This window comes from Coenobita brevimanus, chromosome 54 (genome assembly GCF_032717465.1).
Source record: "Coenobita brevimanus isolate Jiangsu-jjx chromosome 54, ASM3271746v2, whole genome shotgun sequence".
Taxonomy (NCBI): Eukaryota; Metazoa; Arthropoda; class Malacostraca; order Decapoda; family Coenobitidae; genus Coenobita; species Coenobita brevimanus.
The window spans coordinates 1,898,755-1,925,789 of record NC_137007.1 but is presented as its reverse complement, the minus strand read 5'-3'; the positions used below and the strand labels follow the sequence as shown (position 1 = coordinate 1,925,789).

At 43.1% G+C, this 27,035-nt stretch overlaps 2 protein-coding genes across 3 annotated transcripts in view; one reads left to right on the top strand and one right to left on the bottom strand.

Annotated features, from left to right (window-relative positions):
* Positions 1 to 3,002, bottom strand: part of Arl6IP1 (ADP-ribosylation factor-like 6 interacting protein 1) — a 29,872-nt gene extending 26,870 nt beyond the window's left edge. The window contains exons 1-2 of the mRNA XM_080273360.1: positions 2,982 to 3,002; positions 799 to 932 (exon numbers count right to left, since the gene is read on the bottom strand). Coding sequence (XP_080129486.1) covers positions 799 to 932; positions 2,982 to 3,002 — 155 coding nt within the window. The remainder of the gene's footprint in view (positions 1 to 798; positions 933 to 2,981) is intronic.
* Positions 3,003 to 10,136: 7,134 nt separating this feature from the next.
* Trmt61 (tRNA methyltransferase 61) lies at positions 10,137 to 24,137 on the top strand. Of its 2 annotated transcripts, XM_080273278.1 has the most exons (7): positions 10,137 to 10,184; positions 13,197 to 13,293; positions 17,124 to 17,342; positions 18,999 to 19,142; positions 19,632 to 19,841; positions 21,458 to 21,580; positions 23,795 to 24,137. In XM_080273278.1, the coding sequence occupies exons 2-7, from the start codon at positions 13,207 to 13,209 to the stop codon at positions 24,110 to 24,112; spliced, it is 1,101 nt and encodes a 366-aa protein (XP_080129404.1). In that variant the 5' UTR covers positions 10,137 to 10,184; positions 13,197 to 13,206; the 3' UTR covers positions 24,113 to 24,137. The 2 variants fall into 2 exon arrangements, with proteins under 2 accessions (XP_080129404.1, XP_080129405.1); XM_080273279.1 differs by lacking the exon at positions 18,999 to 19,142.
* Positions 24,138 to 27,035: the final 2,898 nt, after the last annotated feature.

Here is a 27,035-nt window from a genome sequence, read left to right as displayed (position 1 = left end):
TTATACAAATATTTGTTTTGCCTGGATGAACCATAGCTGTAAGTATTTACCCAGATTTATTGTGTTGGTATTTTGCTGCTTGTATGGTGTGTGTGTGTGTGTGTTTTTGCTGATACAGTATACGGTACATATCTGAATTTGCGATGCCTGCATGTGTGGTATGGGACTTCATTTACCAACCAGCATCCCTACGTGTCAAGTGGGGTTGGTGGAGGATTAGTGCCCCTCCCCGTAAAACAATTAACTCTAAGCCCTTGGCCACCCCATCTGGGATACATGGCGTCAGGCAATGAATGAATGAATGAAATTTCTGTTTTGTTGCTTGCTATGTATTACTGTTCACTGATAACAGTAGATTTCTGTTTAGCTACTCTGAATTTACTATATGTGCAGATGTTCACCAAAATGTACTAAAATAATTTTCAATAAATGTATGATGAAATGTACTTAAATTCTTTATTTCCAAAAAATGACCTTGTAAGACAGGGGGGTGTCTTATTGGCCAGCAAGTACGGTAATTAATTTTCAATGGTTTTTATAATTTGTCGCTGAAAAAAATGTCACGTACGGTATAATAATAACTGTACAGCGGGTGTGATAATCCGAGCTTGGGCTTTGATGTTTAACTGTGGATGACCTTCCTACCTGTTACTGATCGTTGTAAGGCCAGTCAGAGGTTTACAGCCATATTTAGCTTTAACTTTAGTAGCTATTTCATAACACTGGCTGTAGATAATGACTACTCCCTGTACTACCATGCATAATCAACGAAATACTGTACGACATAGAAAGACTTACAGGAAGAATGTAGTGACAGCAGAGACTGAGATGGCTGGGTAGTAATGTTTCTCCCAGATGAGGAGGGAATACACTGCACACAGTACCTCCCGCCATCCCTCCAGCTCCCGACGCAAGGTGCGTACACGCCGCTCCTAAATAAATACACTCTTTAAATGTAAATAAATTCTTAAGCCATGGTATAATGGTACAGTACAACTGACATACAGCACATAGCAGCCCCATTTTTACAACCCACCCAAATAATATCCAGAGCCAATACCCTTTATTCCTGTCCTCCAATAGTCTAGTGTTAATGGCTGTACAATATGGTGACTGTTGCAGTGTTCTGTAAAGACCTGAAAAGGGGGGGGGGGGCAGAAAAACAATTGCTTCATTTATCTAAATAACAGCTAGTACAGTACTGGTAAGTGCTACATATAAGTAAGTACTGTATGTATGAACAACAATTTCCTCTCTTGAATACCATTACCCCAACATTCCATTTACAGCCAATAATCAATTACAGTATCTAGAAGCCATGCAACCAACAGGCTCAGTTTTCTGTAGCATTTTCATTGTCATCCAGATTCCAATTTAAAAATCATTGCCACCAGTTTCCTATGGCTCTACCTCTTTTTTTTTTTTTTTTTTTAATGACGGTAATGAAGCTGCGTAAAGATATACGCAAGTGTCTAAGTGAGTGGCTTAATAGTAATGCTGAAGTGAGACACAGATGTATGGTATCCCCATGGAATAATGACCATCACACTAGTGGCTGGAAGACCTGCGACATCAGTGTCCTCAGTCTCTGTATACCAGTGTGGCAGGGATAACTAAAAAGGAAGAATCTTATGACAGCCCCCACACATAACAACCCAAAGGAGTAACATCTTTAGTGCAAGAGTGATAAATAAATGGAACAGTCTATCTAAGTCTGTAATTAGTAGCCCCAGTATTAAAGTGTTTAAGAATAAGTACGACCAGCATGAGACTGAGCTATTGAGAAGAGGCACCCTTTATGAGCATTGACTCTCTTGCCTCTTTTACTATTACTAAGGTAAGCAGTTTAATACGAGATATTGAAAATAACCAAGAAAATGGCACTGGCCACAGGTGACCTATATGGAATGTAAGTACAGTAAACTCTCGATATAACAAACTAATTGAGGGGAGGGGTTGGTTGGTATATCCGAAAGTTCACTATATCTGATGGTCATTATTAACCAAGGGATTACCAACCCAAGGTTGCTATATCCATGGAGTCGTTCAGTTCTACACGCGCAACCACGACTTACGCTATGAAGTTTCACATAGAGAATTCAATGGTTTTGTAGTTATACAGTACATGTACAGTAAATACCATCCTGTATGAAGTTGTACATATAAATACAATGCCTATAATGTAATGCAGCACAGTTACAGTACACTTATCATGCCACGGAGTGAACTTCTGGCAGATATAGTGACCTTAAGTTCGTCCTAGATATGGTGGGTTGTTGTATCTGAAGTTCACTATAAAAGGGTTCATTATATCATGGGTTTACTGTACTATAAGTGCTGAGATAGGTACAAAACTGTTCTTGACTGTAACACAAAGAATGTGAAAATTCAGGACTCCAGAGATGTTATGATAATGCCCAAGCTAAACACCACTTTCACAAACAGCTATGAATACCAAGAGATATGACATGCAGCAAATCATTCAGGGATTGTATGTAGTCAGATTATGCAATAACAAGGTGAAAGGTGAACATACGAACACATACTGAAGAGTGTGTTGCCTAACACAGACTAGCCATGTGTGACCTTGTGTTGAGCTGGTAGAGGAAACAGATGACACTTATATCTTTGACCAAAAATAAAACCAAAAAGTGCAGACCGTTGAAGGGCAGTTTCATGCACAGGTTGAACTTGCGTGGTAATGTTACCTGTACAGTTACCAATTTGCATACAATGGAGGTATGGTGCCAGTGGGGCTATATAAGTGTATCAGTGGTACGTAGTGAGTATGAAATATTTAGTATGAAAGAAAGCTCTTATGCATCGACGTAAAGCAAAGTTGCTCTTCATCCCTTTACGGAAACTATTGCGCATATATACGAAAACGACTTCACTAAACTTGAGTAGGGCACTTCACTGCGATCACTGTACTCTGCCATAACATTACTGACCCTTATCAAGCTAAAATAATATGTATTTACCTGGTCTTGGGTCATGTCCATTGTGGTGTTTGTTTACAAAATATTTCCAGTGCTGAGATACTGTTACCAACTACGTCGCCTCTCTTGTTGGTGATAATTATTGCAATCCTGTTGATAGTATGAATTACGCTTATTTGTTCAGACTGACTTACAAATGTTGTAGATCCTATCTAGGGTCAAGATTTTGAGAGTCGGCACATGAACTACGTCATACGCGTAGACAGTCTCAAACGATGGAGATGGCAACAATGCCTTGGCGGCCCTTCCCTCACAATGACGTCTGCGCACTCACCTACGGTTATTAAAATTGCCTTTTATTCATATTCTTTCCCACTGCTGAAATGATAAGCGAATGAAGGTATGGCCGATGTTGCTGGGTAATGCAGCATATAGTCTTCCATTTTCCTGGCTATTGCAATAATTAACTCCTTAGTAAAAGGTAGGATATGAGAGAGCGTTTTAATCTATTTTGATTAGTTAGCGTGCAAGATCGGAATGCCCTCTCCTCTGTTCTACGACCAGTCAAAGGGTTGAACATTGACCATATGCCCTCTGACCTTGACTTTTGACCGATCTTTCTCAAAACCTTATCACTTGATCCATCCCCGATCCTCAACACATCCATCAAGATCAGAGAACTCTGAGTTGGTATATATCTTAAAATACGAATCACCCTTCCACCAATTTGGTCCAGATCGGAGAAAAACTGAGTTTGCCTTGCCCTGTGAAATACCCACCCGAGAAGGAGACCCCGTGGAGGGCGAAACACCCACCCCAAGAGGAGGCCACGGGGAGGCGCACAGGGGCCCTGAGCCACACCGGCCCACGTCCCCCCACTACCAGAGGCCCCTCTTCCACCCAGCCAGACCAGCAGGGAGTGCCTCGCCCAGGTGCATTACCCTCCAACCGGGACAGCACTCACCAGACTCGGGATGAGACTTGTTTTTATAGTCCCATAGGCCCTCGGTAACGTCCACTGGACTTGCCACTAGAGGAGGAACGACCACCGGTCTTATCAGTCCTACACACCCCCAGGGGAGCAGCAGCACAGTAACATCCACCGGACTTGCTGTACAGGGAGAATCCACCGGATCTCCCTCTTCAGCCACCCACCTACGGGATCAGGGGCACGGTAACGTCCGCCGGACTTCCCCCACTTGTTGTCCCAGGGAAGAGAGCAGAGCCTTGGTAGCATCCACGGGACCTGCCATAGAGGGGACTTCCACCGAATTCCCCTCGGATGTGACTTTCCTCCGGCAGTGGGACCTCGGTAACATCCACCAGACTTACTGCAGGTGCAGGAACGTCCACCGGACTTCCTCTCCCTGCTGACCCCAGGATGAGTGGTGCCCTGGTAACGTCCACCGGACTTGCTGGGTGGGAGGAATATCCAACGGACTTCCTTCCTCCACTACCCTGGAAGGGAGCCTTGGTAATATCCACCGGACTTGCCAGGCGGAGGGAGCATCCACCGGATCTCCTTCCACTGCCACGGAGTGGAGTTCTGGCAACGTCCACTGGACTTGCCAAGCTGAGGGAACAACCACCGGTCTTCCCTCCTCTATTACCCTGGAGGCTCCCCCTGAGGGCAGTGTCCCTGGCTTGGCCCGCCTTTCCAGAGGCCTAGCGAGACATCCCTCATGCTCCCCCCGTACCACTAGGGGTGGAGATTGCTCCCCTACAGAGTTCCGGTTGGAGGACGTCTGGAGTGGACCCGTTGTGAGCCTGGACATCCTGTCCCTGCAGCCAAGCCCTTGACGCCCCAAGCAGCTGTCGGACTCCCCGGGAGCAAATGGCCGCAGGCAGCTCTTGATGGCCTCCCCTTCCCAATGAGACCGTAGCCCCCGACCCTCGAGGGGCGCCCTGATGACCCCGGGCCAGGACCAGCCCGGACCCTCCACCAAGACTCCCACCACTTCCAAGGGCAAACGCTAAGCAGTGCGCCTACTGGCCCTATTTGGCCCCGGTCCCGAGGGCCACCACACTCCTAAGGGCCCCACCAAGAGAGGGCCACCCACAACGCCGCCCTTCAATCCACACCGGACGCCCGATTATGCAGCCCGAGACCAGCGTCTCCCTCGAGAGCGCACCCAGACGGCCTCCCTCCCACACCTGACCGCCACCTGCATCTACCTGTGATTTAGTCTCTGTGTTCTATCTACGTACCAATAAGTGTTGTGCTTCATGTATTGTACAGTGCATTGTATCTTTGTAAGGTAATATATGTGTAAGACTGATTAGCCTGTGTTTGAGCCCTATTCCTTTGTTACATGCTCTTGCCCGGTCCTGAACCAAAGAACCGAAGTCCGTGCTCGTGTTCTGTGTTCAAGAAGTTGAACTCTGAACACGCCGCATAACACCCTGTAATCTTGACCTATAATTATTAAATTCATCCTTGCCTGACCCTCAACACTTCTACCATGTTTTCTCCAAATCTGATCAGAACTGATTCTCTCTCTCTCTCTCTCTCTCTCTCTCCGCTCGCTGATTCAGTGGTAGCGTTCTCGCTTGTCATCTGGTAGACGGGAGTTCGAGCCTGGCTCAGGATGCGAAAAGTTTCACTGAAGAAGTGGGTGGTTACTGTCCCCCTGGAGGAAGGGGACGGGTGTGTGCGAGTGTGGAGATCACAGCCTTGCCCTTAAATCGGACTACATGAGCTCTCAGCTCCCTTCCGGAAGGGTAATAGCTGACGATCACGACCATCAAGTGATCCTGACCGACCTGGTGAATTACACACAGGACCGAAAACAATATGCCCCTCACTTTCCCCTCGAGATTATATATATCCGCAGACGCTGGATATATATATCGTTGTAGTATTTAAACTGAATACATTTTTAGCAGTCTAGATGGCTATTATAATTAACATCCAAGCCGGTGTATTAATTTCAGGAATAATGGTAACCAAACCTTAGTCCCCTCTACTACAAAACATGTGACCTCGTGTGGAGTGTGATCGTATCCTAACGTGAATAAATTACTTGTTAAAAAGACGCATGTTAACTTTATTAGAACATCACCTTAACCCTCGTCATGCATGCTAGGCAGCATAATGACAAACCACAAAAATAGTAGATGCAGCCTTCCCTGCAATAAACTGCATGTCTCCATGAAGTCAGAGAAATTACATCCTAAGCTCTGTGGTCAGGCCACGTACAAAGCTACTTAGCTTGACTCAGTGCCGGGATTGTCCCGCATCAAGACACGGTGTAGCTGCCGGAATTTTTTTCAGTGGCATATAACTGCGTCAGCATTTTTCGACCATACCGTGAATGATATATTAAACTGAATAAAACACTCACCATCTTTTAAAATAAATGTTTAAAACAATAAAACGCGTTCTCACGAGACATTTCATACACACATCGAAAAATTCTCTCATTGGCCGAGAACATTTTTGAGGGGGGCGTTCATTTCGAACAGTGACGTTATGAACTCTGCTCTTGGAGGGATTACGGCGTTCCCCTTCACAGTACTTTTGTGGGAGCATATGTAGCATTTTGCGAGCGGATGACCTTCGAACCCTCAACCCCTAGGCCGATATAGCGTATACTCAACCCATAGTCCAACTAGGCGGGGCCATGCTCTAACCCAGTATACTCACCACAGTGCTAGAGCATGGCACTACTTTCAACCTTTCCGCCCAGTTTGGTCTACATCAACGTTCAATATTGATCTCAAGCCCTTTGACTCTTGACTTTTGACCTATTGTTCTATCTATCTATCTATTGCCAGACACCTTAATCCCGTAAGGGGTGGCCACAAACAAATCGCCTCTATGTCGCCCTGTCCCCTGCCATTTCACTGCCCAGCTCCCACCTCACACACCCCTCTCTCATATACTGTACCTCTCCACTCCATCCCTCCATCTCATCCTCGGCCTCCCATTCACCCTCCCCCCTCTACCTCACTCACACACCTTCTCGTAATCTCTCGCTCTCCATCCTTTCCACATGGCCAAAACCTTAATGTATTTCTCCTTGAGCTTTCTGTCATCCACATACACACCACAGCGTTCTTTCGCTTCCTCATTTGTTAGTCTGTGTCTCCATGTACACTACCTCCACATATGCTCCTCTCAAATAACTCATTTCCACTGCACTCATTCTTTACTGTGTCCTTCCAACAAGGTCCAAGCTTCACTTCCATATGTTAGAGTTGGTATCACAGTACCATCATGCAGCGACTTTTTTACTTTCATGCTCACTTCACTATTTCTTATCAAAGCATTCAAAGAACCAGCAACCTTTCTTCCTTGCTGTACCCTTTCAAGCAATTCACCCTCCAAACTTCCTTCCATACTCATCACACTACCCAGTTATTTAAATGCACTTACATTTTTCATTTCCTCATGATCTAACCTCACTGTAAATTCAGTGACTTCCTCTCTCTCGATGACCATAACTATTCTTCCGAACATTCACCTTTACATTCCGTTTCTTACACAATCTCCCAAACTCATTCATCAAGCCTTGTAGTTCCCTTTCGTCTTCACTTAACAACAGTATCATCTGTAAACAACAGTAAAGAAAGTATCCAAACGTTACCCTCTCGCATTGGGGCCGCTCCAACATCCACTGCCCTATACCTTGTATTTCTTTTATAACCCCTTCAACATACAGACTGAACAACCATGGGGACATGACATTGCTGTTTTAATACAACATTCAGATAGAAAAATTCTATCAGTTCACTATTCACACGTACTGCAGCCTTAGCACCCTAGCCTACATACTCTTCAAGGCATTCAACAACTTCCATTTATTCCAAAAAAATTGAACATTTTTGTTATGCTAGGGTAATCCTCATCTGGTGGGGTTCTAAACAGGGAGGAACACACAAAGCATGATTCAACACATCTTAACGTGAACTCGAGATGGCTTTACAATAATTTCATTGTTACGGCTGACCTGGTACTCGTACACATCTTTGTTACAACAGGAGAAGAGTTATCTACAAGAAATGGTCAATCAGGGGAAATGGGGCTTGGGAGGTGGGTCTGGAGGGCGAGGGTGAAGGGAAGGGATTCATTCCAGAGACCTTGACAACGTGGAATAGTCGGCCTGGTTCAGGTGAGCGTCGTGGCCCTCGGATCCCCGATGAGTCCACGGGTCGAGGACGAGGTCAGGAACTCCTGCTTTGCCTAGCCACCTCTAGCAAGCTCAGTTGTGCCACCTCTAACATACACGGGAGGGTAAAGGGACTCCTCCTGCTTTGCCAAGCTGCCTCTATAAGCAGATACAGGAGGAATCTTCTGAGTTGCTGAGTCGCCTCTAGCAGTCACAGGAGGGCACAAGATCTCTTTCTGCGTTGCCAAGCCGCCTCTAGCAAGCTCGGGTGGGCCCCTTCTAGCAGACAAGGGGAGATCTTTCTGCGTTGCCTAGCTGCCTCTAGCAAGCTCGGTTGTGTCGCCTCTAGCAGACACAGGAAGGGTACAGTAACTTCTTCTGCACTGCCAAGCCGCCTCTGGCAAGCTCGGTTGTGTCGCCTCTAGCAGACACAGAAAGTAGCCTACAAGAACTTCTGCGTTGCCAAGCTGCCTCTAACAAGCTCGGTTGTGTCACCTCTAGCAGACACAGGGGGATCCTTCTGCTTTGCCAAGCCGCCTCTACCAAACTCAGTTGTGTTGCTTCTAGCAGACACGGGGGGATCCTTCTACGTTGCCAAGCTGCATCTAGAAAGCTCAGTTGTGTCGCCTCTAGCAGAGACAAGAGTTATAGGAACTCCTGCGTTGCCAAGCCACCTCTAGCAAGCTCGGGTGTGCCACCTCTAGCAGACATGGGGGGATCCTTCTGCATTACCAAGCCGCCTCTAGCAAACTCAGTTGTGTCGCATCTAGCAGACACGGGGAGGATCCTTCTGCATTGCCAAGCTGCATCTAGCAAGCTTGGCTGTGCCGCTTAGTGCAGGAACTGGATTGATGAGCTCCCATCGTCGGTGCCGTGGTAGGCTACTGGTGGTTTAGGTTGCGGTGGTGGCTGGGTGGCAACTCCGGGCTTGAAGGTCTTGCAGAAGCTGTGCACATGGGCTTCTTGTGTCCTGGTTCAGACATAGCTCTTACTGTGGCTATCCGGTGCTGGCTTCTGGCGGCTCACTGAATTTCTGTGGACACAGTTGGAGCGAGGACTGAGGTTCGTCTCCTCATTGTCGTTGTTGTCTCGAGTATTTAAATTTTCCACATTTCTTGCCTATCCACCATGTCGTATGCTTTCTCCAAACCCATACAGACCGCAAACAACTTCATTCCCTTCTCTAGAAACTTTGCCACTAAAGACTTAACAATGAATATCTGATCTACACAACCTCATCCTCCTAAAACCTTGTTCTTCTCAAACTAATTCCTCTGTTATTTCGCTAACTCTTGCAATATATAAGTATCCTACCATATACTTTTCCCATTACACTCAGAAGACAAATGCCCCCATGATTACCACACAGTTCTTTTCCCCCCTTTCCTTTGTACAGAAGAGTAATACCTAATTTCCAATCATCCGGGACTCTATCCTCCTCCCAGGCCAATCTGCACATCTTTCATATCCAGTCTACATCTATATCTCCCCCATGCATCAGCAAATTGCAACACACTCTATCATTTCACAGAGTTTTTCCCATTTTGACTTGTTCTCAAAAGAAAATTATTTCTTCCTTATCCCTTCAGTCAGTATATATGGCCCAAGATGGATGAAAACTGTTCTGTTTATACATACACAGACATGACACTGTGCAATAGCATACCATTTTCTCGAAGTGGTTTGTAAAAATACCAAAATACCTGATGAAGGAAAGAACGAACTGACGAAATGATGAGATAGCTTATAAAATCATACATGCAAATGAAATTTCAGAATTATTATATTGTGATACCATTGAGTCGGTTGAGGAACTTGGTTGTTAGGTTGATTACAGCGTGAACCAGTGGCCAAGTTGAAGTTGCCCCTCTACAGTCCACCATCTTCCCATTCGAGGAATAAGTAATTGGGGGACGATTGCATAACCAGGCAGCTGAGCCGCTCGGTCTGATCAATGCTACCACATGCAGGCGTCCCTCTGTGGCTGTGAAGTTTACAGCCACAGTAAACACCACGAGGTAACCTAGGCTTAAAGGTTGCCCCGGGCTCCCGGGCGGATTTTAGTAAAACTACACACTGGTGTTAGTGTATGGCAGGTTGGGTCGTTATTTATTATAATCTTTTGCAGGTACAGGTAAGAATTAGTAGCCCTTATTTTAAATTTATTAGCAGTATATATCATTATGGTATGTATATCTTGAGTATTAACTTATAGATTATGTTGTGGAGCATAGTGTTATTGGGATCAGTCATTTCTCAGTTACCCAGATCCATCACACTGGTCACTACTGCTTTCTCAGTGTTCAGATTTGCTGCATCTCACCGTCTTGGGTCGGGGTGTAATTATGATCCTCTGCAGAGACAGCTTATGGTGCGGCACAGCCTATTTACTGTCGAACAGCTTCACTCTGATGATGAAATGTAATTTTATCTTGTAGGTGGTGGCGACCATCATCCACTCACTTGATGTAGTGCTGCCTACTTCTTCCTTAGTCTTTATCATTCTTTTTCTGTGCCTGCCCTCCTCTCTTCTTATTTCTCCCATCTTTCCTGTAACTTCTTATGCCTTTTCTTTCCTTTAAAGGTGGCTTTACATTGAGTGACAAGCCAAATGGTTTCCTGTAAGCCAAGAAATCATTTACAATGCTGGGTGGTAACCATATAACCAAACCATACGTGCTCCCTACGTGTCAACAAGTGGGTTGGTGTAGGGTTAGTGCCCCTCTCCGTAAAACAAATAACTCAAAGTCAAACGGCCATCCCTTACGGGGTGGAAGGAATTTGAGTGTAAAGTGGAGGGACTGTAAGAAAATTTTCTGGAAAGAGGTGAAGAGAGTAAGACAGGGTGGAAGTGAGGTTAGCAGGGGAGTGAAAGATAAAAATGGTAGATTACTAGTGGAGAAGGGAGAAAAAGTGAGCAGATGGAGAGAACACTTTAAGGAATTGTTGAACATACAGGATGGAAGTAATGCGAGTATAAGTGGCTGGGAGAAAGGGAGGTGAGAAAACAGGAAGAAATCAGTAGGATAGAAGTTGTGGAAGCAATGAAGAAAGTTAAATCTGGGAAAGCCCCAGGAATTGATGGAGTGTGTGGTGAAATGCTGAAGCATGGGGGAGAGATAGTAGCAGAATGGATGTGGAAGATGTGCAGATTGGCCTGGGAGGAAGATAGAGTCCTGGAGGATTGGAAGTCAGGTATAATTATTCCCTAGTACAAATGAAAAGGGGAAAAAGAAGTGTGTGGTAATCATAGGGGCATTTGTCTTCTTAGTATAATAGGAAAAGTGTATGTAGGATACTTACTGACAGAGTTAGAGAAAGAACAGAGGAATTAGTTGGAGAAGAAAAGGGAGGCTTTAGGAAGGGAAGAGGTTGTGTAGATCAGATATCATTCTTAGATCTTTAGTGGAAAAATTTCTAGGGAAGGGAAAGAAGTTGTATGAGGTTTTCATGGATTTGGAGAAAGCATATGACAGGGTGGATAGACAAGGATTGTGGAAAGTATTAAGAATATATGGAGTAGATGGGAAGTTGTTGAATGCTGTGAAGAGTATGTATGACGGTGCTAAGGCTGCAGTGCGTGTGGATGGTGAACTAAGTGAATTTTTCTCTTTGAAGGTTGGGTTGAAACAGGGATGTGTCGTGTCTCCATGGTTGTTCAATCTGTACATGGATGGGGTAATAAAAGAGGGACAAGGTAGGGCAGTGGATGTTGGAGTGGCCCTGGTGCGAGAGGATAGTGTTTGGAAACTCCCTGTACTGTTGTTTGCAGATGATACTGTGTTGTTGAGTGAAAACGAAGGGGAGCTGCAATGCTTGGTGGATGAGTTTGGGAGAGTGTGTAAGAAACGGAATCTAAAGGTGAATGTAGGGAAGAGTAAAGTGATGGTCTTTGAGAGAGGTGAAGTCAGTGAATGTACAGCGAGGTTGGATGGTGAGGAATTGGAAAATGTGAGTACGTTTAAGTACTTGGGTAGTGTGATGAGTAAGGATGGAGGTTTGGAGGGTGAAGTGCTTGAAAGGGTACAGCAGGGAAGAAAGGTTGCTGGTTCTTTGAAAGCAGTGATAAGAAACAGGGAAGTGAGCATGGAAGTGAAAAAGTTACTACATGACAGTATTGTGATACCAACTCTAATGTATGGAAGTGAAGCTTGGACATTGTTGGAAGGACACAAGTCAAGAGTGAGAGCGGTGGAAATGAGTTATTTAAGAGGAGCCTGTGGAGTCACATGGAGAGACAGGCTGACGAATGAGGATATAAAGGAGCGTTGTGGTGTGGATGTGGATGTGATAGGAAGCGTTATGAGGAACACACTGAGGTGGTTTGGCCATGTGGAGAGGATGGAGGGTGAAAGACTGATGAAGAGTGTATGTGAGTGAGGTGGAGGGGGGAAGAGGGAGGGGGAGGCCGAGGATGAGGTGGAGAGGTATATGAGAGAGGGGGGTGTGAGCTGGGAGCAGGGCAGTGAAATGGCGGGGGACAGGGCGACGTGGAGGCAATTTGTTTGTGGCCACCCCAAACGGGATTGAGGCTTCTGGAAATAGATAGATAGATAGTTACTGTAATATAATTGTCAGTACCTGTAGTAGCTACCAGATTGATTGTCCTAGAGAAAAGCAAGTTTTTTTTTTTTTTTTTTTTTTTTTTTTTTTTTTTTAAAGCCACCAGGCACAGCAGAAACTTGCAGTGTAAGAGTTCAGTTTAGGGTTACTATTTCAGGAGCAAAATTCCTGGAAGCTGTTATTTGGAATTAAGGAGACTGTAGTTCATCTGTACACTTATTACCAGTACCAGTTATTTCAATGATACTCATCTGGTTATGCGGCAGGACTGTTTTGTTGAGGACTTCTGATTGGAATTGTATAACTAGATGTGACTGTACAGAATGTACCGGTAGCTTTAGGAAAACTCGTTCATACTGACTAATGAAAGCTATACTGTACTGTAATTGTATAACCACACCAGTTTGAAAAGTGTCTTAAAGTGAATGAAATTGTTTGATTATCAAGAATATGAATGAAATGTTATCAGATTGAAAAGGGTGTTATATATGTATATAGTGAAATCTCTTGGACTATTGATATGTGTTAGTAATGGACTGTATGGTAGCTACTGTACCGTACTGTATATTTTTTTCTTCCCCAGATTCACCGTCATGAGTTTCAGTGGATTTAAGGAGGTGATTGAGGAAGGAGATACTGTTATCCTTTACATCAGTGTGTCACAGATTTATGCTCTTGAGGTAAGATTCTCCTGCTTTTTTTGTATTTTTGTCAAATTTTTGACATAGGCCAGTATGATGACCTGGACTGAGAAAGATAGAAGATGTGGTTTTCCCATTTTATCAGCAATTAAGACATCATCATCATCTGTCCATCTGCCTTTTCTGATCATTACTGTATTTCATTTAGCTAACTTATACTGAGAGTGGGGTGACATGGTCAGACATTTTCCTCACTCCAGCTAAATTTGTACAATTGTCCCTGCTTATTCTTTGGAAGTAAAATCAAACAGCATTGCTAGTAATCCTATAGGGGAAGGATATAACATGAGTGTGGCAAATGCTGGGGTCTAAAGTTCTTAGATCAGATGATGAAAGTTGCTAAGAGGTTGTGGGAGAATATAATTAGGGTGAGTGAAAACTGATGAGATTCAGTTTGCTTTTATGCTAAGTGTGGGTACAACAGGTGCTTTTCATATTATTCAGGCAACAACAGATATTCTCAGGAAATATGAGAGAACTGTGCCTGGTTTTTATGGGTATGGTGAATCCAGATGGCAGTGAGAAAGTTAAACCAGGATGAATGGTTGTAACATTTGGTTATGAAATTTTATGATGGTTCAAGAAAGTATGAGTGAGTGATAGTGAGATGAAGATTTTTTTATAGTAAATATATGAGTGCACTAGGTATTTGTTTTGAGTCCCGCTTTGTTTATTGTGGTGTTTTAAATACTGCCATGGGATTTCAGATCAGGGTTACAGTGGGAGTTAATGTTTGCATTTGATTTGGTAGTGATTACTAATAGCATGGAGAGTGGTTTGAAGAAATTTAGGTAGTGGTGGGAGGTTATGCAGTGTAAGGATTTGAGAGTAAATGTATGAAAGACAAAAGTTGTGGTTAATGGGGTGGACAGAGGCTCATTGGTGAGTGGACATTGGTCATGTACTGTACTGTATATAGGAAAGGGCTTAGTACAGTATTAACTCTGTCTTGTTTGGTGTTTGTGGTGGATGGATACAAATGAGATGTAGGTGTAGGAGAGTGAAAGGTGGAGTGCAAGGTACAGTAATCCCCCATTTATTCAGACGTCCCTTATCCATATGATCAGTAACTCGGATGCTGTGATCTGGCTGTATTAAACAATTATACATACATTCTCCATTTTATCCAGATAAAATGCATGCGTCTGGGTGGAAATTGTGGCCACACAAACATTTTCACCTGCCTGGGCGGAAATAGCCCTGTGACGCCACACTGTCTGGCTCAGTAGTTCACCCAGCGTCCACCAGAGACCCCCTCTGCCATTCCCAGTTCCTGCTTGTTGACCGTGTAGTGAGCAGCTCCTCTCGTATAGTTGTTATGGCAGCGCACGTGGTGGCTTTTGTGTTGTTCCCCACCTGCTTCAGGCCTTGCTATTCCTTGCATGCCTCTTTCTAAGGTGTGTGATGATGGCCCCTCCACCACTGAAAAGGAAGAGGGTAATGATGACCCTGGAGAAGAAGCGAGAGATTCTGGGTAAGATTGATGTGGGATGGTCAACTTCCCGCATCTTAAAGGAGTATGACCTGGCCCACTCAGCCCTACGTGACATCAGAAAATTCTATTTTACCGTAATTTTATCCCATTTTACCAATATTTTTAGTGTGCCCACTGCATTTTTCTTGTGTAGCTGTCTTTTTCATGTTTTTCTCATGTCAATGCAGGGAATGGCCCAGCAGTGGTGATTGCTTGTCTGTGGTTGATGGGTCTGGTTGACCATCATAATTGCTTGGCTTTGTGTTTTTAGGTCTGTTTGACCAGATAGAGCAGTGTAAAACAACAGGAACAAGTGTTGTACAATATACTGTAGTGACTTTTTACAGTGGCTTTCAAAGTTAGGTTATGTACAAAGGGGGGCCAGGAGAGAAGTCCGTTATCTAGACGGATCCATTTTCCAGACATGCCTTTGGCTCTTTTACATTGAATAAATGGGGTATTACTGTGTAGGTGATTATGAGTGGGTTGTATGGAAGGAAGGACTGATGGTACAGCGAAGGCTGAAGGAGATTGATGGTGATTAGCTCTTATGTACTGTACTGTATGTTTATAAATACAGTATTGCCACTTGGGGATAATTATAATATGTGTAGTTGATGGTGGTGGAGAAACTAGCTCAGTTGCAAGTCAGAAGAGGTTAGATGTTTATAGAACTGATAAGCATACTGATGATGAAGGGATTTTCTGTACATTTGAATGGGAGTGCATTGTATGTGCATAATGTAATGTTGTTTGGTAATGAAACTGTGGCAGTAAAGGTGTAAAATGTCTGCAGAATTGAGTGTGATGAAATGTGTAGTGTCACAAAGAGGATAAAATTTGTGCTGATTTTTTAGGCTATTTGGGAACTGAGAGTGTCACTGCACTCGGGTAGGCTGAAGTGGTATGCTTAAACAAAAGGTATGTGTGAGAAAAGCTGCATAAAGTTGTGTACAGATCTGAAGGAATTGACAACCCCTGCTGGTAGTCAAAGGAAAGGAAGGGATGAGATGCTATTATGGGACCTCATGATCAGGGCACTAGACTAGAGTGTCGCAGAACACTGTATAGCTTGGAAAGCAGACTCCAGGTTGCACCAGTGTAATACATTCTGCATCACTGAATGCATATGTGTATATATTCTCAATACCACAAGGGGGCATGGTGGTAGAGCGTCAGACACGGGACTTGGGGGTCGTGAGTTGAGCCACGCCCAGTAGTTGCCATGCCGGGAGGGGTAGTGCCCTCCTGTCACCTAGCCGGGCTATGTGATCTAATAAGATCTAGCTCAGGGGAACATTTTCTTTTCAATAAACAAATGATAAATAGCTGAATGCCTTCTATTTTATCAAACATTCAAACCAGTCATTCATTTTCATTATACGTGAGATGTAGTCTGATGAATGTGAAGAAAGTCTGTAGTGGCCAGTGCTTAACTACAGTATGGTAACTTAGAGGTCTGGTTTTACAGGTCATTAAGCTTCCATGAATAAGCATACACTTCTGTATTCTGTGCTGTACTCATATTAAGTTTCTCTTTGTATTGGTGTATTGTGTATCCATATATCTTCAGACATACATCGCTGCATTGGGCTTTTTCCAGATATACTGGATTGTAGTTCGGCATATCCAAAACCTCTGCTCTCGTGATAGCTTGCTTATGGGTTGTAATGTGATTTGTCTAGAGAACTTTTGCTCTCATGGAAGGTTGTTTATATCAGACTTTGCTTCTGCTAGACTCAGTCTTCCCCTAACAATGAATATTATACAGCAGATAATGCTGACAGAATAAGTCAAATGCATCATAATGTGAGGTGGAGATCTCAAGTGAATAAAAATGTTTCACTGCTGACCTTTGTCTGGTAACTTGACAAAGTTAAGCAGAGCAAAATATTATTACTTAGTAAAGGCCTCCTTCATATAAGGTGTGTTTTTTATCTTCCCCAAACTAATCTAACAATTTAAGGTTTTACTCTAAGTCACACACACAACTTCTTGATTTAGTAAATTGTTGAGTGACAAGTGTAATGGTTTCCTGTAACTTAAGAAATTATCTACAACACCAAATGGTAACCATATAATCAGTGAAGTGGCACCTACTGTGGTGTCTCTACCCGTGAACTGGACATAGAAAGATGCAAATGTGGCATCCACCCGGGAACCAAACCTCCACCCTTTTCCCCTTGCCTCGCTGTGGCAAGGAGCTGTCAGCCATAAGGGAACATCGGTTCACTGCAAGGGTTAGTTGCTTGCCTGTGGCTGATGGGTCTGCTTAGCAAGACAGACTGGGATTGATCATCACCATGTACAGTATAAATATGGTAATTTGTTTCAGGTCAAACCAAAGCTAATCAGCAAACTTGGCCAGCCAGTTGACAATGTATTCCAAACCAAGTATGGGTCACTGCGAGTGATGGACCTTGTAGGAGTGAAATTTGGTTCCCGGGTCAACCTGTCACGAGGCTGGGGTCACGTCCTCTACCCAACCCCGGAACTGTGGACGCTCACCCTTCCTCATCGCACACAGATTCTTTACACTCCTGATATTTCAATGGTAAGTATGGCTTCACCATTCATTTAATCCATTAAGTGCAGCCACAAATATCCTAAGTTAGTGCATCCCAAACTTTTTCATTGCTGATTACTAATGACAAAGTTTTATAAAATGCCTCTTAGTGCCAGGGTTATCTTGTATTATTTTATTATTTTTGCATTTCTCTTGTTTGTGCATAAATTTTGACATCAGAGCCTTGAAAATGGTAATTTTAATAAATTTCTTAAGCATTTACTTTCTTCAGGCCAATTTGTTGCCTGACAGCTCACAAATCAAGGCATAGCATGCATCCTTGACCTCTTCATAATAAGGAACTCTCCTCTTTCAAGAGGTCATAGTTTGACATGCTGATGAAGAGAGGGGGGAGTTCGTGAAAACTTTTAAATACTGGTACCAGTACCATGATACAGTGATAGAAAAGGTATACTGTGTAAATATCCATCCATCCATCCATCATCCAATCCTACATTGCCCCATGAGGAGCGTAGGAACCCGGGGTTAGGCAGTTGGTCCCGACATATAAGATGAGAATGACCAACATCACTCAGCCCTGAGTGGCATTATGTGAGCAATAAACCCGAACCATCCCTTGGATATAAACCTTCACTGACTCAATCTGATTGAAGTGCCGTAATTCCCCACTATACCACCAGGTGCCAAAACTTGGTTATATGGTTGCCACCCAGTGTAGATGGTTTCCTGGTGTAAAGGAAACTATTTGGATTGTCACTCAATGTAGAGTCACCCACAGGCAGAAGGAAGAGGAAGAAATGAATGAATGAAAGACAAGAGGGAGTGTAAAGTCACCTGTAGGCAGAAGGACGAGGAAACAATGAAAGAAAGAAAGACACCTACACACATATATAGATAGATAGATAGATACTTCAGGTAGATAAATAGATAATGTATATTGATCGTATCATATTGATTTGTATTGTTTATCAAGTGGCTCCAGCATGCTTGCATGAGCCAGCTTTGGCCACCTAATTTTGGCTGTTCATGCTGCTCCATCTGTGGCACTCTTCCTGTTCAGACCCCTATCCTTGATAACAGATAATTTGCCTGGTAAAGTTTCATTGCTATCCATAAAGATACCAGTTCCTCCAGTGAACAGTTGAAGACAAAAGATTCCTAAATAATATTTCACCTTTTCTGTTTCTCAGCTTCTTCGGCTGGCTAATGTAAGCTAAGAGAGGCTTGATATGTTTTTTTCATGGATGGTTCTCTTTGATATAACACATGGGGGGGGGGGGCAAAAATGACTAATGTGACCCAAGTGTTAAGTAGATGCAGTGGAATAGTAGAACCTTTGTTCCTGAATGTATAGTACCACTAGTATGTATGTGATGTTGTGGAATATACCCCTGTCTGATAATAAGGATTGGTTGTACATTTATATTTGTGCATGTGATAGTTGTGATTGACTCTTACAGGAGGGTGTATGTACATGATTTGGCCTGTTAGTTAGGGCCAGCATTCTGGGAGCATGAGTGATGTGTGATTGAGTGTCTGGTTTGCATCTCCCATTTTCTTACTTTTTCTCTGTTCTCTGGATCCTTCCTCACCCAGTTTTTTGGTGGGAAAAAAGCCCATAATTATGATTATGCTGCTGCTGCTGCTGCTGATGATGATGATGACAGGATATGAATATTACAGGTGTTAACTCAGCTTGAGATTGGTCCTGGGTCAGTGGTGTGTGAGGCTGGTACTGGCAGTGGGTCACTCTCTCATGCTCTGCTGCGAGCCATTGGACCATCAGGCAAGCTTTACACCTGTGATTTCCATAAAGAGAGAGTGAAGGTAATTTAAATGGTTGTCAAGTGTGCTTAGATGTAGATGCACCACAGTACAATATATAAAGAACTATCATAATAGAAAAATTATTATTGCATATGGAAAGTTGTTTTTGTATTCACTGGAGACAGCTTGGACCCTTTTCAGGTCTTGGTCAGGCCAGATGTGTTGTATATCCCCATGAAAAACAAAGACAGTTTTGCTGATGCGATTATAATTCTTTCATTTCATCAAGCCATGGCTTTGTGGTAGCAAGACATAAGTTATGTTAATGTGAGAATGGGTTGACAGGTTAATCGAAGAATTATTGGCTAATGTTGGTGTGTATCAGGGTTCCATGCTGAGGCCATTGCCATTCATACTGGTACATGTAGCAGTGTTGAGAGAGATCATAAGTGGGTAATCCTTGGAGCTCTTATATGATGATCATTTAGTTGTGTTTGCTAGGAGCATTATAACAAGGACTTTATAAACTGTGTTTTTCCCCCTTTTCAGGTTGCTGGAGATGAGTTTGAGCGTCATGGGCTTGGTGACCGTGTGTGTGTGTCTCATCGTGATGTGTGTGTGGAGGGACTGGGTGTGTCTGGAGTGGCTGATGCTGTGTTTCTGGATCTACCAAAACCATGGGAAGCTCTGCCACATGCTGTAGTTGCTGTCAAGGATTCAGGAGGCAGAATTTGCTCTTTCTCACCATGTATTGAGCAAGTGAGTCTGCTCTTAGTGATGTACAGTTATGAGCAAAAGTGTGGAACAGTGGAAGGTGTTACATGAAGTATTTGTTTATGGTACCAATATGAAGCACACAATAAATGGGTATGGAAAGAAGGGTACTGTCTCTCATTTTGGAAGGAAGGAGAAATACATAAGGCAAGACAAAATGCTGCCAGCGCATTATTGTTGAACCTTTGCTTGTGACTACTTATATTGATACTTAGACCACTGTTTTTTATATGTACATGCAACAAATGAGGATCGAGAAATGGCAGATGAATACAGGACCAAAGTAGGGGAGGAGATGGAATCAGTGAATTGGAATGAAATGGATCTGCACTGCTTGCGGAATGCCTATAGGGATTGCCTAGTTAGGAGTGCTAAAGTGGCATGTGGTGTGGCAAGAGTAACAGCAAAGAAGAAAGGTACAGCATGGTGGGATGAAGAGGTTAAGAGAGCAGTGGAGGAAAGAGGAAGAAGTGGCTAGAATAGTTACAGAACAGGGGTTCAATTGAAATAAGAGCTGAATATATTGAGTGCAAGAAGCAGGTAAAGAGACTGGTGAAGAGAAAAAAGGAGGTAAATGATGATCTAGGAAGAAAAATAAATGCAAATTACTCTGAAAATAGGAAGTTATTCCGGAATGAGGTGCAGAAATGTAGAAGTGATAGCAGAAAGAAATGTGAAAGTGTGAAGGATGTAAGTGGTAGATTATTAACTCATGGGGATGAAGTAAGGACCAGATGGAAAGAATATTTTGAAAGCCTGATGAACAGGAATAGAGAGCAGAGCCACTGTAAACGTGATTGGTTTTCGGGGTGTGCAGAGAAGGAATGCAGTGCCAGGAAACGTGACACTCGCACAGGTGAAGAACGCTGTGAAGCGGCTGAAAAATGGGAAAGTAGCTGGGGTTGATGAAGTGTAGGCAGAGATGATTAAGTGTGGTGGAGAGAGTGGAATGAATTGCTTGGTGGATATATGTAAGAAGGCTTTTGAAGTATGGTTGAATTGTCCTGGTTACTGGTCGAATCAACCCTCCAGTCTGACAACAAGACCTTCAACTGGCTGATAGGTTAGAAAACTTGCATTACGTACTTGTGTTAAGAATTGCCTTTGGACCTCCTATAGCACAGGAAGAAGGGTTGGGGGTCAAGGTAGGGGATATATATACTGTATACTTGTCTGGAGCTTTCTGTATCTTCTGATATGCATCTCCAGTGAGGCCCTGGAGCCTTACTGTATCTCAGCACCCCTTGTGAAAATGGAAAATTGGGTGGAGTGATGATGATGATTATGACTTCTGTGTCACTGTGTGTTGGTGCTTACTAGTATCACTGTCTCAGTATTAATGATATGCTTTATCCCCTTTTTTTCATTGTTAACACTTAAGGTACTGGTATCCTAGAATGGTACAGTAATTGTTTTATAACTTTTGGTCAACATTTACATAGAAGGTTGAACATTACTTCAGTGGTGTTGAGCAATAAAGGATTGAATGTGAGTGATTGGATATATGGTAGTAATTCTAAGCTGAATGCTGATGCAGCACTGAATTGCTGTCATCAGTAGCTTTTATTTTATATATCTTTTAACTTTCTGCTTTTATTCAGGTCAGCCGAGCATGTGAAATGATGGCCTCCCTGGGGCTGCAAGAAATTACCACTTTAGAGTGCCTGGCCCGAGAGTTTCAGGTCAAAACAATCTCTTTACCAGTCATTTCCAACGACACCAAGGTAAGTTAGTTAATATACTTTTAGAATGTAAGGTGGTGTTTATTCAGCCAATCCTTTATTATCCCACTGGGGCCTCAAAGGGTCTGGGGTATTGGGAAAGCCCATGTCTAGGCTGCTGTAGTCCACATTATTTAACTCAGTGTAGAGTCACTCACAGGCAGAACGAAGAGGAAAGAATGAAGGCAAGAAAGATAGAGGAGGGAACGTAAAGTCACCTGTAGGCAGAAGGATGAGGAAAGAATCAAGGAAAGAAAGACAGAAGAGGATGGAAGGAAAGATGGATGGAGGAGAGGAAAGGGCAGACACCTAAGAGCAGCTCTACATCAAGTGAGTGGATGGTGAGTGTTCCCACCTATCACAAATATATGCAGTAATCCCTGTACTATCCGGACGCCCACTTTCTGAACTCCCCACTTACCAGACATTGTGGGCCTGGACCTTCGGAACCCAAAAATGGCCAAAGAAAGAAAAAAATCCCCCCAAAATCCAAATTTTTTCCCACCCATAATTTGAAATTGCCGTGCGGCACCGAACAGCTGTTGTTTATGCACGGCCACTTCACCCCTTCCCTCCTCCCTCCCTCCCCAGTTACCACTTAACCACCGACGAGGGTAGATGTTCATCGCAATGGATGCCGCACGTGCTCGTTTTTGTGAATAAACAGTGAATTAACTGCCATACCTCGCCACTAGACCACATGGGAATTTACAGTGTTGTGCAGTGTTAAGAAATTAGAATTTAGAGTGCAAAGGATTAAGTGTGGAGTGCAAAGTGGCGGCTGAAACTGGCATAGCGCAATTAAGAACAGAATGTGCCTTGTTAAACAATAATAACTCACAATGCAAAGAATTAAGTGTAGCACAACTCTGGATTACTGTACGTGCATCAAGAGCATTTTCACCACTACCAGAGCCTGAGAGGAGGCGGCCACAGACGTGCAGTAAGTACCCTGTACACTGCTAAATACTGTATTTTCCATAACCACTTCTAATTCCTCATTCTCTGGTTCCTTTTCATTTATTTCATGCTTTATGTCCATTATTGGTGTGAATAGGGTCATAAGTAGGTTTAAGTAGGCGCTATGCATGTCCGGTAGGGAGTTACTTAGGTGGCTTTCAAAGTTAGGCTGGATTAGGGTCCATAAGTACCAGTCCAGCAGGCAGGGGCCCACTTTCCGGACGAGACCACTTTCTGGACATGTCTTTCACTCTGTTACATCGGATAGTGGAGGAATTACTGTATATATATCCATCCATCTGTCATCCAATCCTGTGTTTCCCCGTGAGGAGTGTAGGAGCCCAGGGCTAGGCAAGTTGGGCCTGACATTTAAGATGAAATTGACCAGCCTCACTCATCCCCAAGTGGCATTACATGAGCAATAAACCCCAACCACCCCTTGGAGATAAACCTGCACCAGCTCAATCCGATTGGAGCACCCTAATTACTCACTAAACCACCAGGTGCCATAATTTGGTTATATGGTTACCACCCAGCATAGTAATTGGTTTCCTGGTGTACAGGGAACCGTTTGGCTTGTCACTCAGCGTAGAGTCACCCATAGCCAAAGAAAGAGGAAAGAGAGAAGAGGAAGGAAGGAAAGAAAGAAGGAAGAGAGGAATGGGTAGTCACCCGAGAGCAGCACTACATTGAGCGAGTGGATGGTGAGTGCCCACTAGGTGTAAATATAAGAAACAGTTATTGTGCATATAGGTACACATTACAGTATTTAAAACTATTTGCTCATTACTGTTATTTTACTTAACCCCTTAATGGTTAAACGTGCCGGTGATGTCAAATTAACGAGGTATAAAAAACTGCAAACAGTTATGGGAAAGGATAACGGTCACTGGTACCCTTAGTGGACCATGCTCTACCATCCCAAGCATTCAGCCAGTCACTTTTTCTTGAATGTTTTCTCCCATATATTTACATGTTAATGGTAAATGCACAGTAACTTTATGAAATCTTCCGTGAATCATAGCAAATCACTGGATGGGTTTAGGATGTTAAAAATACATTGCCAGTTGTGCCAGGTGATTCTCTTCATGTCTGTAAGAAAAAAAAAGGTGATTTTTAAAAAATTGTCCAGGGGCCAGCCAGGGGAGCCTGCAATTTTCTGAACCCATGGCCACTGGGGGGTTAAGGCATAATGGTTATAATGACAGGATGTGTGTGTAAGGTAACTAATGTAGTACCTTTACTTTTGTATTTTAGCCAATCACTGAGTTGCAGAAGGTGAAAGTGAAAGATGATGAGTTGCAGGAACCAAGTAAAAAGTTGAAGATTGATGAGGATTCCCTAGTAGAGTCTTGCAATAAAGATGTTTTATCCGACGAAAATGTTGACGACAGTGGTGTACTCCAAGAGAGAGCAGTACAGAATGGTGTCCAGCAGAAGAATGCAGATGTTCGCTTCAGGACTGGTATCACGCACCTAAAAATGCCCGGCCACACAGGGTTCTTGACATTTGCTACAGTACCTCCTGGTCATAGTAGATCAACAGGTAACTCTGCTACCACACCTCTTCCGTAGTTAGATGAGGTAGTTTCATTTCTATTTCTTGAAGTACCACATACTGTAGTATTTCTATAATTGTCATATATTTGATAATGAACAGTAATTTTTCTTGTGCTTTTATTACCCTTTTTATGAAATGTGGTTGTGGAAGTGTGAAGATGGTAACTGATTTAATACTGTATGTGTTTGTGCATCATAACCATAGGAATCCAAAGCTCTCAAAAGAAATAATAGGTAATAAAGATGCTGTGAGAGAATGGGATAGCATGATTGTAAAGAGAGTGAATACTGATGCAGCAAAGTTTGGATGTGTGATAGATGGTATCATTTTAGTTAAAGAGTTACGATAAGAATTCCTGGGAAGAAGAATGACCTCGCTGTAGTTTTTTGTGTACTTGAAGAAAATATGTGGTAGGGTGATTTTAGAACCTGTGCAGTGGACTATGAGAAATTTAGGAAAAGAAATGTGGCTGGTTTGTATGGAAGTGAAAATATATGGTGATTTAAGATAATGTGTGGGTGTGGTATAGAAAGTGAGGAGATGGGATCTGGAGGAAAATGCACTCTGGTTAGGTACAGTACTGGGTGCTACAGTTCTATAGTTGTGATCTGCTCTGATGGATGATTCTGTCATCCCTGGCTCCAATAATCCTGGTTCTATCCCTGCTCCAGTGAGGACAGGGAACATAGCAGTCAAAATAATTAAGGGAAATTAAATGCTGAGACTAAATGAAAAGTTCTGGAATTAGCCTCGCAATTGATCTCTGGTCTATTAAGCTAATTCTTGCATCTCTGATTCCATTTCAGCCTTTTCATTGTGGTTGGTATATCTGGATATTTATCTTTACTAACACTAGAAGGGAGGAAGGAATGGTTTGCTGGCTCCTGGCCTTTGGTTCCTTCTTCCTTGCACCAAAAAAAAAAAAATGCAAATAAAAAATAAAAAAAAATGACCAGCTGAGAGAAGTTTTTAAGAGTCAAAGGCTTTAAAGCAGTTACTAACATGAGTAACCCTTTCATTTCCCCTGGGTAACCGAGGAATTTTCTTTAGGGTAACATCAGATGATTTTGATCAGCAGAGAGAAGTCCTATCAGTCATTGGGTTCAATGGGTCACATGTAAAGCAAAGATGTTTGAGCACCTTTTGGTTGATTGGTGGTTGTAGTACAGGTGTTGGATTTTAAGTCTGGGTTTCTGTGGGAGTTGTATACAGATGATTTGGTAATGACTGCTGATGGCAAGGAGGGGCCTAAGGCATGAGTTGGGGTGAAGGTTGGATGGTCTGTGCATTGGTGTGACTCCCAAGGAGGCAACTGTAGAGTGATTGTATAATTTGTTTCCACTAATGGAGTTATGCTGGTCACCTACTGTAAATTTTACGGACTTTCTTAACTTTGTGTGTAATAAACTCTGTGTTACTGTTTTACAAGTCGATGGAAAGTATGCAGCCTAGGGGGTCTGTGAGTGGATGTAAGACAGGGGTTATGATGAAGGGGGTGGACAGAGGTATGTTAGTGGTCAGTGGCTTTGTGCTCAAGGCAGGAAAGGAGTCTGTGGCAACTCCAGTTTTGTGTGGTGTATATGGATATTGGGCATAACAGGGATGCAGCAGAATGAATAGTAACCTGTAATATGTAGGCTGTAATGGGTGTGTCATGGTAGGCTCCACATCATCCCATTATTTGGTTATATATTACCACCCAGCATTGTAAATGATTAGCTGAACTACAGGAAATCATTTGGCTTGTCACTCAGTGTAGAGCCGCCTAAAGAAGAAGTAGTTAGCATTACATCAAGAGATGGGATGATGGTCACCACCAACTACCACTTGTTTGTTGTTTGAGCAAGGGGGGTTCTTGGGGAGAGTGGTGAGCTTTGTATTTGGGGTGGCAGCTTGAGTGTTTGTGGAGGTGTTGTACCTGTCACACTCTCATATGTTGTGGTGTTGTCTGATATTGCATGTGTTGTGAATGTGGTGTGGATCTGTTCCTAGCAAGCATTGCATTACATGGATTCATATGTTCATTTGGTGTACATTTAGTCCTTGTGATGTGTAGTAGGAGAACTTGGATGATGCACTGTGTTGGGGTCTGGGATTACTATCAGTGTCTCCAGCAAGTGTAAGGAGGAGGTAAATGACAGCTGGTGAGTCATTTCCCTTTTTGTAAAAAGGTGTAGGGAGCAACTGCCCCCATGTGGGAAACTGCACCCTGCCTGGTTGACTGAGGTCATCGTCATGGAACACAGAGAACAAGGCATAGAAAATAAGTAGGGTGGGCAGGGTCATGAAGAAGGAAAAGGAAACCATAAAAGTAGAACTGTCATCCAAGTGTCTAGTGAAATGAACCATGTATTCATTCACTCAGTCAAACCTTCAGACATACAGTTTTGTGTTCATTTCGTCACTTTAGTTTTTGGTCAAATTAGATTCTTCACATGTAGTCAGCGAGTCAGGTCAGTTTAGGACTTCATTTTCAACTAGGTCCACTCACATCCAGTAAGGTCCATTCAAGACTTCATCCACCCAGCCAAGCCATGTAAATTTTGATCCATTCACATCAGTTTGCTTGTGTTATATATATTCAAGCAACTCAGAGTCATCTACAACCATTCAGCTGAGCAAAGAGGTATTCCAATAATTCTGCTTCATTCTAGTCATGTTCTGACCCATGTTGATCAATACAGGTCAATTTTATTCAGTTTGTACCATTTAAGGACCTTTCAGGTTACATAAGAACCATCCTGTTGAGTCTGGTCAGTATAAATTGGTACAGTCATGACTGGTTCAGGTCATGCCTGTGAAAGTGAGTACCAAATGTCAGCAGAATTAATATAATAGATTTTGAGATGTGATAATTCAGATCTTTTTAGATCTTTAGAGGTTCATCCGATCAATGTGTGTCAGTACAGATTGCTTCATTTTATATCTGTGAAGCAA

Bases quoted from the DNA above. Each gene is read 5' to 3' on its own strand.
- Trmt61 (XM_080273278.1), top strand. From the start codon at position 13,207: ATGAGTTTCAGTGGATTTAAGGAGGTGATTGAGGAAGGAGATACTGTT. The intron at 17,343-18,998 runs GTAAGTATGGCT...TGAATATTACAG, and splicing joins ACACTCCTGATATTTCAATG to GTGTTAACTCAGCTTGAGAT. The intron at 19,143-19,631 runs GTAATTTAAATG...CCCCCTTTTCAG, and splicing joins TCCATAAAGAGAGAGTGAAG to GTTGCTGGAGATGAGTTTGA.